General features: G+C 43.9%; 1 protein-coding gene across 1 annotated transcript in view; it reads left to right on the top strand.

The window, feature by feature from the left end:
- Positions 1 to 3,863: 3,863 nt before the first annotated feature.
- The window catches only part of LOC115577573 (HLA class II histocompatibility antigen, DQ beta 1 chain-like), a 35,032-nt gene continuing 25,677 nt past the window's right edge, over positions 3,864 to 13,218 (top strand). Inside the window, exons 1-3 of the mRNA XM_030410454.1 lie at positions 3,864 to 3,960; positions 5,602 to 5,874; positions 11,780 to 11,993. Of these exons, the coding sequence (XP_030266314.1) occupies positions 3,906 to 3,960; positions 5,602 to 5,874; positions 11,780 to 11,993 (542 nt within the window). The 5' untranslated portion in view covers positions 3,864 to 3,905. The remainder of the gene's footprint in view (positions 3,961 to 5,601; positions 5,875 to 11,779; positions 11,994 to 13,218) is intronic.

The following is a 13,218-nucleotide window of genomic DNA, read 5'->3' as shown; positions in this document are numbered from 1 at the left end:
TAACAAGTGCCTGAAAGACAGCAGGCGCGTTTGTCAAGCCAAAAGGCATCCCAAAATACTCGAAATGTGTGTGTTGAACGCCATTTTCCACTCATCCCCCTCTCTAATTCGGATGAGGTGATAGGCATTCCTTAAGTCTAGTTTAGAAAAGATTTTGGCTCCGTGAAGGGGACCAAAGGCTGAGTCAATGAGAGGGAGCAGGTATTTGTTCTTAATGGTTATGTCATTCAAACCTGTAAAGTCAATGCAGGGGTGTAGGGTGTTATCCTTTTTCTCAACGAAGAAAAATCCAGCTCCTACTGGGGATGAAGATGGGCGGATGAGTCCTGCAGCTAAAGAGTCATTGATGTATTTTTCCATGGCTTCTTTTTCTGGCTTGCAGAGGTTATAGAGTCTTTTGGTCGGGAGAGGGGAGCCTGGGAGCAAGTCTATGGCGCAGTCATAAGGTCGGTGCGGTGGAAGTGAAAGGGCCCGGTCTTTGCTGAACACTTCTTGTAAATCATGATACTCACTGGGAACGTTAGTCTATTTCCTCAGGTGGTTCTGGAGCACTGGGGCTTCTCTCTGGAATGGCTGAGTGCAAGCATTGTGCGTGGCAGAAGTTACTCCAACTACGAATGGTGGAAGTAGTCCAGTCTATGTGTTGGTTGTGTGTTCTCAGCCAAGGTAAACCAAGAACTATGGGGGTCAAAGGGGATTTAATAACGTACAGTTCAATGAATTCCCGGTGGTTGCCTGACAGAGTTAGCTTTAAGGGTTCAGTTTTGTGAGTGACGATGTCCAATTGTCGGCTGTCTATGGCCAGTACTTCTTTAGGGACCTCTAGTTTAATCACATGGAGGCCGTGTTGCTCAACAAGGTTAGAGTCAATGAAATTGTCATCCACCCCACTGTCAACTAAGGCCTGGACCGGAATTGTCTGTTGTGACTGATGCAACATACCTTTGACTAGGACCCGGGCGGGGGAGGAGGAGGTTCGGCTCACCAGTGCCCCCCTTTTCACTGACGAGCCTGGTCTTTTGGCACCTCCGCCGCTGTCTCTCTGCAGGAGAAAGTCGAGCTCGTCCCAGCTGCATCGGCTCCTCCTGAGGCACTGGGGCAGGTCTACCGGGGGGAGCCTCCAATAAGGTGAGGCGAGAAGGGGGCGGCGGTGCGGCCGCTGTAGTGGTGTTGGCAGGTGAGCAGGAAAATGGGCGGAACCTCTGCCTGTCTGTTCTCTCCCGACGCCTCTCTCTCATTCTGTTATCTAATCGAATGGCTAACTCCATCAGCTCACTCAACGAGTAGGTTTCATCTCTCACTGCTAACTCGTCTTCAGTATCTCCTGACAACCCTTTTAGAAAGACAGCTTGGAGCGCGGACTCGTCCCAACCGCTCTCCACTGCCAAGATCTGAAAAGTTATGGCGTACTGGGCGACTGGTTGACCTCCTTGTCTTAAATTTAGTAGCTGGCCTTCAGCCTCCCGACCTTTAACGGGATGATCAAAAACCCTCTTCATCTCATCAGAAAAACGCCTGTAATCTGTGCTCAAATCAGGCCGCTGACTAGAGACTGCCAAAGCCCAGGCAGCAGCTTGCCCAGAAAGCAGACTCATCACAAAGGCTACCTTAAATTGGTGAGTGGAGTACGTACTAGGTTGCTGATTGAAAACTAACGAGCACTGATGTAAAAACTGAGCACATGTCCCTAAGTCACCTGAGTACCTGGCCGGGATGGGGATGTATGGCTCTCGTGGCTGGGGTGTAGAAACGCCGGGGGAATCCTCCGCTGGCGGAGCCGGTTCGCGAGGGAATCCACCCGCCCGCTGAGCTGAGTTACGCTGGTGGCGAGGTCCCGAATATGTTCCAGCACCTGCGTCAGAGCGGTCTCATGCTGTCCAACCAGGGTGCCTTGGTTGGCGAGTGCTTGTCTCGTGCGTTCGGTCTCCGCTGGGTCCATTTCTTGGCCAGATAATTCTGTTACGGCTGAGAGAGGGAGGTGGACCCGAAAGCGACAGACTGTCTGAGAGAGTTGGGCACAAAAAGTTTATTAACGAAAGTCCAAGAGTTCAACAATTGGTGTCCGCGGCTGCAACCGGCAGGAGGCTGGTTCAACAAAGGGGATCCGCGGCTGCAAACGGCAGGAGGCAGGTGACTGGTTCAACAAAGGGGGTCCGCAGCGGCCGGCGGCTGGGGGCAGGAGGCAGGTACACAGGGAAAAAAGGGCAGCGAGGCACCGAGCTGGCAACAGAAACACAGAGAAGTGGTCAGGACAAAAAGGCTCTTCACACACTGAGGAAAACGCACCGGGAAGCTCTTCTGAAAGTGCTGGCGACTAGCTCTACCGATGAGACGGAATTATCTGGCGCAGGAGTTGAGTCGGAGACGGCTTCTATAGAGAGGATGATTAGGTGGAGATGGAAACCAGGTGTGCCTCGCTGCGCTTGCTTAGTGGGTCAGCTCCGCCTCCCGCCGCCTTCCAGCACTGCAGGTGAAACAAGGAAAAAAGAACAAAGTGCACACCAAAATATAACCCAAGAATAAATCAGACGCAGCCCGAGCCATGACATACTTTTTGTTTTCACTGTTGTCCACGGTTGTTTCCTCTTTGGTACGGGCGTTGAGGAGGCACTCTTTTCGGAGGAAAGTGCAGGCCAACCAGTTGCATCACAGATCTCAGGGCGCTGGGCTCTGCCTGTTACTCGTTCTCCCAAAAAGGATTTATCTTTAGGCTTTGCGCCAAGAGTATTCCAGCAGGGAAGAATGTTCGTGGGCTTTTTATCCAGTCCCCAGAACTTCTGTTTTGTCGAGTCATTGCCGTGTGTTAGCAGGCTCTTGTCTGCTGTTTTGATTCCATGGGAGAGTAGTTTCGTTCCTACATAGTCCATTCACTTCCACATTTACTTCTATCTGGTGGATCTTGGTTTCCAGCACAGCAATTTTCTGAAGGATCTTCTGAAAGTCATCCACGGTAAAGGGAGGCATTTTGATACTAGTTAGCATTAGCTGCTAATTGGCTTGTGCTACTTCATAGGCCTCGTTCTGAAAGTACTGAGTTCGGAAAAAAAATGTGAAAAGAAAAAAAAAGTGAAATAAGGCAGCAGCAGTCAGTTAATTGTTGTCCCAGTGGTTTGTAAATATCCAGGAGTCGCTGCCTGTAATCTCTCAGTAAAGAAAAAGAATAACAGTGGAAAAGAAAGCAAAAAGAAGCCAGAGCAAGCAGAAAAGCGTCCATGTTATTTGACCCCTTTCTCCTCCCTTTTTTTTTGCTTCGTCCCCTTGAAAGTGAGACTCTCGCCAAACAACAACCTAGGCTTAATTTGTTCATTTATATTAGTCAAACCTTCATGTAAAGCATAATTAGGATGAAAGAGGCACTTTTAAGATTTACCGTATTTCGTTTTCGGGCAAGCTAATTTTCAATGGAGTGCAGGGGCACTCTTACGCTAGCATCAAAATCACTATTTTTAAAACACTAAGAAGGCTCGACACAACATGAAACATTGCTCATAGTATCACCAGGGTCTCACATGAACACAAGCACTGAGAACATGTCGATCCTCGAGTGCGACCTAACAGGCAGGCTTGACAAGCGGTCCACCATTACTCTCCTGCCTGTTAGGTCGCACTTGAGGATCGACATGTTCTCAGTGCTCTCAAAGTATACACTTTGTCTGCCATGATGGCGACACGCTGGAGATCCAGCTCCTAAGGAGAGTAGTTGAAAAACATTCTCTTTAGTTAACTCTGTGTACACACACAATGTTCTCAATGCTCATAATAGCTGTGACTCAGTTGATGTCAGTGAGCGAGTGAGAGCAGTCTGCCTGGTAACAGCTGATGATGAGGTCATGTGACCCTGTGCTGTGTTTTTAGAGCGGCTCTCAGTCAGACTGTGTCAGTGTTTGTGAAGTGAACACAGGAACATGGCTTCATCCTTTCTCAGCTTCTCCCTCCTCTTCATCAGCCTCTGCACAGCAGGTACAGTACCACACACAGTGTAGTGGTCATCTCTTTTGTTAAGTTGTTGCTGCATATTGTGTGTCTGTCTGAGCACCCTGACCAGTAAGCTGCTGGGCATTTTCAAGAATTTGCCACCTTTTGTTATTTTGCCTTTCTTATTTTTGGTGGTAATCCTGGGTGGGGGTATGCTTCAGTGATTCGCAGTTGACTAGATTCCTGGTCTTCGGTGATTCACTGAGTTCAGCGTTTAAAGACGCCTCGAGCTCGGCAAGCCACTGAAAACTAGCTAGGTGAGTTAGCCACCTTTTATAGGCAGGTAAAGTTGGGGTGTCTCTGCAGTTTGTTTCCCTTCGTTTATACTTTGCACAGCAACGTGGTTTTGTGTGAGATGGCTGCTTTTGTGTTGGTCACGTTGTGATGTGTGGCCCTAATTAATACTTGTGTGCAGTAACTTTTTGTGACCTTTTGGTTGTGGAACTGGACTCCACTTTTGTTGGGTCACTTGTGGTTGCAGCTTAAGTGTAAGCTGGCAACATTTTGTGTAGTGGTGACTACAGAGTGATGCCTCGTGTGTGTGGTTGTTGCAGTCCACTTTTGGTTTGGTCAAATAGGTGTTACTGATTTAGTGTATTAATTAGTATGAATGGCATGGTGTCACTCCCCAGATCAGTGGATCTTGAGTGGTGGATGTGGCTTCCCAGTTTGCCTGGTCACTTTTGTCTCTTTGTTACACTCCATGATATAGTAACGTGTGGTTTGAGATCACAAGGTGTCCATTTTGGGCGTGGTAGTGGCAGTTCACTTTTGTTGGGTCACTTGTGGTTGCAGCTTAGGTGTAAGCTGGCAACATTTGGGTGTAGTGTTGACTACACAGTGATGCCTTTTGTGTGGTGGCTGTTGCACTCCACTGTTGTGTTGGGCACCTGTTGCTATTTTGGTGTGTGTGTCTGTTACCACAGTTGGTGTATTTGCTTTTTGTGTTCTCTCCTCATGGTGGTGGCCATTTTGTTTGTGGGAGTGGCACCCACTAATAAGGTTTTGGGTCCTGTTATGTAGATTTGTTTTAAGGGGGGAACAGACATGTGAGTGATCAACACCCTATTGCACTGCATGAACTTGAACATTTCTCCTTAAAGAAATGTTCAGTTTTAAGGGGGGAGGTGTTACGACCCTAGAGGTCATAAATGTTTGTCTGTCTTTTAATATCCCTCTTTTACCTGAGTGAGAGTATGTGTGATTGGGTGCAGGTGTGTTTGAGTGGTTGCAGGTTGCCCAGGTAGCTGATTGGCCACTGCCTTGGAACCATGGGTTTAAAGGCCGGCTCCTCTCCAGTTCCTGTGGGCTCTCCTCTGCTGTTCCAGACTACCAGCATTTGTGTGATTGTGGAAAAACTATGTTTGAATAAAAACTTTGTTAAAACGTTCGCTGCTGGTGGTGTTTGGGGAACAGGAAGAGGGGAGTCTCAATTTCTTGTTGCGCCAGGGTTTCCCCTAGGCCCTGGCCGTAACACTCATCAATACACTCTCATCAATACACTCTGATCAGTACACTCTGATCAATACACTCTGATCTATACACTCTGATCAGTCATCAATACTCTGATCATATGTTCTCTCTGAGGTTCAGACTAATTCTGTTTGTTTCTCTTTAATTCTTCAGATGGATTTTTGTATTTTATGGCATACCGTTGTATGTTTAACTCCACTGAGCTGAATGACATCGAGTACATCAACTCGTACTACTTCAACAAATTGGAGTTCGCCAGGTTCAGCAGCAGCGTTGGAGAGTTTGTTGGATTCACTGAGTACGGACTGAAGCAGGCAAAGTACTGGAACAGTGTTAAGTCATACATGGCTAATGCGAGAGCTCAGAAGGACACATACTGCAAAAGCCACGTTGACAGTGCCTACGGGACTGCTCTGAGTCAGTCAGGTGAGTTTGTGTTTTGTAACATCCAACACATGACATCATCATCTTATTGATTAACTTATGAACACACTGACTGAACACTGAATACTGATCAAGCTTATTGATCCATGAACACACTGACTGAACACTGAATACTGATCAAGCTTATTGATCCATGAACACACTGACTGAACACTGAATACTGATTAAACTTATTGATTTAAGTTTAACGTGACAGACTTGATCGTCAGTGTCGAAACATGAGCTGTTTTCTGTCAGATTTAAACAGCTAAGACTGAAAATATGAAAATATGACAATACACTGAGTCTTAATATAAAAGCCCTGAAAAGGGAGTATTTGAGTGAAAGATGAACGGACACAACTTTCCTCAGATAATGTGTTTAATAACTGAATTATCAAGGTAACCACATACTATTAATACAAACACCAGTATAACAATGTGTACAATTATCCTGCTGAATATCTACAGAATTGAAATAGGACTACACTGAAATATTACTATAGTAAATGTACATCACGCCTATTATGTCACCTAGCTTTAACTTTAGTATTTAATGTTTTATGTTATTGTCTACTTTAATATTTTATTTTATTTCTATTTCTCCTTTGCACAGAGCGCCTGTAACAAAAACAATTTCCCCCTGGGGATCAATAAAGTATTCTGATTCTGAGCGCCTGCATTAATTAACTAACTTTAAATACCAGTGATAAAGTGAACATAACATGTAAGAAACAAATTACGTTACAGCATTACACTCCCTCTACTGGATCCCACTGGTAACTACTACTGTTTTTATTACTGCTGGTATTGAATATAACATAAGAAAACATAAACATACTGTTCTCCAACTGCTGCAACTGACAGTAACATTATAAACATAAAGTATATAACATGAAAATGCTCAAGTATTAAAATATGAGAAATTAGATGTTACTAATTTACTCTGCTACTTCAGCTGAATTACTGTTAAACTGGTAAACGTTATTCCATCTGTCACATTAACACTACTAATGATAACAATAATAATAACAACAACACTAATGACAATTATAATAATTAATTCTTCAATTATTTTTATCAAATTTTCTGTAAATTCACAGAAATACAAATTTTCACTGAAGCTTCAGTCCTAACCCACTGAGTCCACCACTACTGCTGATCAACAACACTAATGATAATTAAAGCTGCAAGCAGCAATGAACAGGCCCTTGCAGTCCACGCATGTCAGGGCATGCTGCTGTCGATGCATGCTGCCGTCGGGCTTACCCACACAACACCCTCCGTTTAAGTTTTTCCTATGATTTGGTGAGCTGTCCTTCCTGTCAGTATTAAAGAATGTCTGAAAAGGCTGGAAAGCTGAATGCAAAATATTATTAGTGTTGGAATAAGCAGTACAATGTCCAACAAAACATTAGCAGAGGCAAAGCATGCTAAACAGCATGATGGCTTTACATACTGACTGTTAACCACAGTAAATAATTCGACCTTTAAACTCTATTAACAATAAGCATGGTCACAATCACAACAAATAGACTGAGTTGTAATATTGGCATTACAAACTAAATAAGTCCTCACAATCCAAATGTAGCTGCAGTGCTAGCAAATGGCAGCTAAGTACTACTGAGACACAGGCTACTGAGCTAACTCAAACTCACACAACATATTTCCATGTAAATTAACACAAACTGCAATAGTGATCAAATTATCCATAACCACAAGCAGAAACCACTTACATTTCCTCAAGAATACACATGTCATTAGCGAAACACACAGAAATTCCATGCAGCTTCACACGGTCTGCTCACTGACTGCTGCATTTCAGTGTGACTGAGCATGTCTGACTTGTTTACTGCCAGTTGTCTTTGCACCAGTAGAGGTTGCTGTTGGGCCTTGACCTGTACAACTTTCTTACAGTTTCTGTAGCCGTTTTTAGACAGGGCACCAAGCCGCCAATTTGCCCGTCCTTTTGGCGGCTTGGTCCGCGGTTTTAGACAGAGGGCGGCAAATTGGGTGTCTGTTTTGGTCCGCCGATTTTCCGCCTCGGAGGGTACACTTATTTCCGCCTCGACTGCTATCTAAAAACGAGGCGGCAATGTGCCGGCCTCTGTGTGAGGTAGGCGGAGGTGTCAATGACCTGCACTGTTGTGCGACCCACAGCCGGGGAGTTTTAAAGCCAAAACAGCTGATCACAGCAGTCAGTCCATCACTTCACCCACGGACATTAAGATGAGCAACTGGACAGCCGCTGAGATCCAGGAGATGCTAGCGTCTCCTCGGTCTCTGTCGCTGTCTTCGCTGTGTTAGCTTGTTGTTGTGTCGGCAAGCTAAGGACGGTCGCTACTTTCAAATTAAAAGCCCCTCGCTAAGAACCCAGTTCTAAACTCCATGGGGTGCAATGTAAAGCTCTTATTTTGAAGACAAATTCGTTGTCACCGTTCACAGCCCAACTTCGAGCTTCACGTCACGTCACATGTTTACGCCTACCTCAGAGGCGGCTTTTGGAAAAGGAGGAATATTACACACATTGCCATCCTTAAATTGGAGCAAATGTGCCACCTTTTCTATCTAAAAAGGACCTATGTCTGCACACATGCTGGAGCAGTAGCAGAGCCAGCAAGTTTTGAGGAAAATGTAATGGCTATCGCCAAAATATTTTCATACTGAGTCACAGGACACATTGCTGAACTCTCTTCTCTCTCAACTCTCTTCCAGAAATTTAGGCTTAAAATTAACATTGCAGCTTATGGGGGAGTTGTTGGAGTGCTTGTTGCTCTGGGGCTTCCACATCCAAAACTGTAAGTCTTGGGTCTGAAATAACCATCAGCGGAAAGCCAACAAGATTTCCTACATATCTATGCATATATTGTCTATGTGAAGTAAAAGATGTGGGATCCAAATCAAGCTGAAGAGAATTTTTTCTCCAGTTCTTCCAGCTGCTCTACACTCTAGCGATGATGTCATGCACTCTAGCTCACGCACCACACACCCTTTATATAATGAGAAGACGAGCTGAAAATCCTTAAAACTAAAACTGTGATGATTTGAAAAGCGTAAAAGATTTTTAAAAACTGAATACGTGCCTAATAGTTCAAGGTATTCTGACTCTTTTGAAGGTAGAATGGTGTCTCTAGCTCAAACTATAAAGGTACAAGAAGAGGTTGAAAGCCGATGAGTTTTGAAGAGGATTTGAAGATTTTCCCATTTACCTTCCATTCACAATAATTACACTGTGACAAGAGTGCCACCTATTGGCCGATTTGCACCAAATTTTGCACAAACCGTCATCAGCACATGGAACACAATTGGGAAAAGTGTTGTGGTAATCGGAATGTATTTGGTGAAAATACGAAAGACTGTGTTTTAAACACAATGTGCAGGAATTTGTTGTTTTATATTTTGGCGCCGTCTTTTGGTCTATCAAAATTCTTTTGATAACTTTTGGGCAGGAGGGTCTACAGATGCTTCCTGCAAAGTTTGGTGCAAATTTCTGAAATTGCCTAGGAGGAGTTCGTAAAAGAAAGTTTTTCATTTGTTGCGATTTTGCAAATGGAAAGTTATTGCAGAAGTGGGCGTGGCCTACACCAAACAATTCAGATACATTCAGGGAACATGTAGATATAAGGTACAACAATGTGCCATGTATTCTGTGGGAGTAATGGACCAAAAATACTTTTGCATTGAAAATAGCGCCACCTGGTGGTCATTTTTGGTGTGTGAGTTAAAGGGGCCATCCTAGACCACCCCTATGAATTTCATTTCCATAAGTGTTATGGTGTGGGCACAGGGCCAAATATAAAATAAAACTGGCACCAGAGCGCCACCTAGTGGCGGATTGGTAAGTCTTTTGTCAGATATCCTCAAGAGAGCAGTGGCAATGATTATACCAAGTTTTGTGTCAATCTGCCCGGCCCATGTGGAGATATAAAATAGTTGAATTTAAAGAGCGCCACCTTGTGGTCATCACGTAAATTTTGTAGAGACCCTCAGGGGCTCATGTCAAAGGAGTATGCTAAGTTTCGTGTCTTCCAAACACACCATTGTCGAGGTATGCAGCACTTCCTGTTTGGAACCAAATCTGCAGAAAGTTAGTATTTAATAACTTAAAAATGTAATTTTCATTTACAAGTCTTTTGATAACTTTTTGTCAGGAGGGTCCACAGATGCTGTGTGCCAAGTTTCATGCAAATTGGTGAAATCGGCTAGGAGGAGTTCAAAAAAGTAGGTTTTTCGATATTTTGCGAACTAGCAAAAAAACGGTATGCAGAAATAGGCATGGCCCATACCACGAGACTCAAGAGCCAAAACGCACATTTCTTAATAAGAGTGCCACCTAGTGGTGGAAACTCAGAACGACAATAGATTATAAAATTTTTAGCCAGGTGTGACTTATATTCCAAGTTTGGTGAGTATTGGGGTATGTTCAGGCAGTGAAAAATGCGATCATTAGGGACAAAGACATTTTTTTTTTAAAAATTAAGAATGAATCATTTGAAAAACAATAGGGTCCTTGTAGGTTCCTTGCTCAGGCCCTAATAAATACATAAAGAATCATTTGAAAAACAATAGGGTCCTTCCAGGTTCCCTGCTCGGGCCCTTATAATAATAATAATCATTTGAAAAACAATGGGGTCCTTGCAGGTTCCCTGCTCGGGCCCTAATAAATAAATAAATAAATAAATAAATAAAGAATCATTTGAAAAACAATAGGGTCCTTGCAGGTTCCCTGCTCAGGCCCGAAAAAAAAGAATAATTTGAAAAACAATAGGGTCCTTGCAGGTTCCCTGCTCGGGCCCTAATAAATAAATAAATAAAGAACCATTCGAAAAACAATAGGGTCCTTGCAGGTTCCCTGCTCGGGCCCTAAAAAAAGGATCATTTGAAAAACAATAGGGTCCTTGCAGGTTCCCTGCTCGGAACCTAATGATGATCATGATGATGATGATGTCACTGTGTTACAGTTAAGCCCTACGTGGTGTTGACCTCATCAACGCCCTCTGCTGGTAAACATCGGTCCATGTTGGTCTGCAGCGTCTTCGACTTCTACCCCAAACTGATCAAAGTGAGCTAGACCAGAGAATGAATCATTTGAAAAACAATAGGGTCCTTGTAGGTTCCCTGCTCAGGCCCTAATAAATACATAAATAAAGAATCATTTGAAAAACAATAGGGTCCTTGCAGGTTCCCTGCTCGGGCCATCCATCCATCCATCCATTTTCATCCGATTATCCGGGGCCGGGTCGCGGGGGCAGCTGCCTGAGCAGGGACACCCAGACTTCCCTCTCCCCGGACACTGCCTCCAGCTCTTCCGGGAGGACCCCAAGGCGTTCCCAGGCCAGCTGAGTGACATAGTCACACCAGCGTGTCCTGGGTCTTCCTCGGGGTCTCCTCCCGGAGGGACATGCCAGGAACACCTCCCGAGGGAGGCGTCCCAGGGGCATCCGAAACAGATGCCCGAGCCACCTCAGCTGGCTCCTCTCGATGTGGAGGAGCAGCGGCTCTACTCTGAGCTCCTCCCGGGTGACAGAGCTCTTCACCCTATCTCTAAGGGAGCGCCCTGCCACCCTGCGGAGGAAACTCATTTCGGCCGCTTGTATCCGGGATCTTATTCTTTCGGTCATGACCCAAAGTTCATGGCCCAAATAAATAAATAAATAAATAAATAAATAAATAAATAAATAAATAAATAATTATTTGAAAAACAATAGGGTCCTTGCAGGTTCCCTGCTCAGGCCCTAAAAAAAGAATAATTTGAAAAACAATAGGGTCCTTGCAGGTTCCCTGCTCGGGCCCTAATAAATAAATAAATAAATAAATAAAGAACCATTCGAAAAACAATAGGGTCCTTGCAGGTTCCCTGCTCGGGCCCTAATGATGATCATGATGATGATGATGTCACTGTGTTACAGTTAAGCCCTACGTGGTGTTGACCTCATCGACGCCCTCTGCTGGTAAACATCGGTCCATGTTGGTCTGCAGCGTCTTCGACTTCTACCCCAAACTGATCAAAGTGAGCTGGACCAGAGACGGACAGGAAGTCACCTCTGATGTCACTTCCACTGATGAGCTGGCAGACGGTGATTGGTACTACCAGATCCACTCTCACCTGGAGTACACGCCCAGGTGAGTCCACCTCCAGGTTCAGGTTCAAGTCAGGTCTGATTGAATGAATGAATGCAAATTTATTTCAGACAATTGAAACCAAAACAAACACAAAGTTTGATTAGTTTGATAAATAATCATAATAAGATGAAAGCATGTAACAAAGTATATTCCATCAACTAACTCACATCACTGTATGAAGAAGTTACACATATTTAATCTGCCTCTTCTCAACAACTCACTAATTAATCATAACTATTTAACTTCAGTCCTGAACCTGTGCAGTAGAGGTGGATTTCATCATTCAATGTCAAGATTCAGTTTCCGTCGGTCAGTCCGGCAGGAAGTTCATTTAGTTTGTTTGTTTGTTTTTTTGTTTGTTCGTTCAGTCGCGCTTCCACTACAACGTCGTTCAGCGGTGAATCATGTAACACACAGTTCTCAGCTCCTCGTTCTCAAATGATCGTGCTAACGGTCAACATAACACTGTAGTTCAAGGCAAATACATAGCTGCAACTTCATGATTATGTGTACTTTTAGACAACACAACAGTTAACAGCTAAAGCCTGCAAGCCAAGAACGAGTGACTGACTGAACGAGAACATCAGGAGAGGAATTGGTGAACGAACGAGAACGATGAGCTACGAACCAAATGAAATGGGTTTTTTTTCATGAAAACGGTTGCTATGCTTTCCTGTTTCTCATTGGCTAAAATTCGACAACAGTGTCCTAGACTCAGCATATGATTGGCTGGCTGTCAATCCTCCTCACCACTCTAATAACTGAACAGTGAACAACACAGCGACTAGTCTGTGAGAACAAACGAACAAACGAGAGAGAAGTGAAACGTGGATTCAGGTCAGTTTGTTCACGTTAAAGAGTCGTTCCTTCAAACTGAACCGACACATCATTACTGTTCAGCTTCATCAGTCCCATCTATCTATATACAGTTCAATATACTATGTTTACAATTAATAATCACATATTATATATACGTATAATCACATACACATCCATATATGCTTATATACATATGTGCTGACCACATGTTCATATACATATCTACATGTACACACACCTATGTACATAACTACACTCACACACATACAAATATACATACATATCTTATAATATAAAATACATACATTTTGACAAAATGTCTTCATCTTGTTATAATAGTCATTACCACAAATTTATATTTCATGATATATAAAACATTTTTAAACCCTCCCACATCCCTGTATCT

This window comes from Sparus aurata, unplaced genomic scaffold (assembly GCF_900880675.1).
Source record: "Sparus aurata unplaced genomic scaffold, fSpaAur1.1, whole genome shotgun sequence".
Classification (NCBI taxonomy): Eukaryota; Metazoa; Chordata; class Actinopteri; order Spariformes; family Sparidae; genus Sparus; species Sparus aurata.
This window is presented reverse-complemented; position numbering and strand designations above follow the sequence as displayed.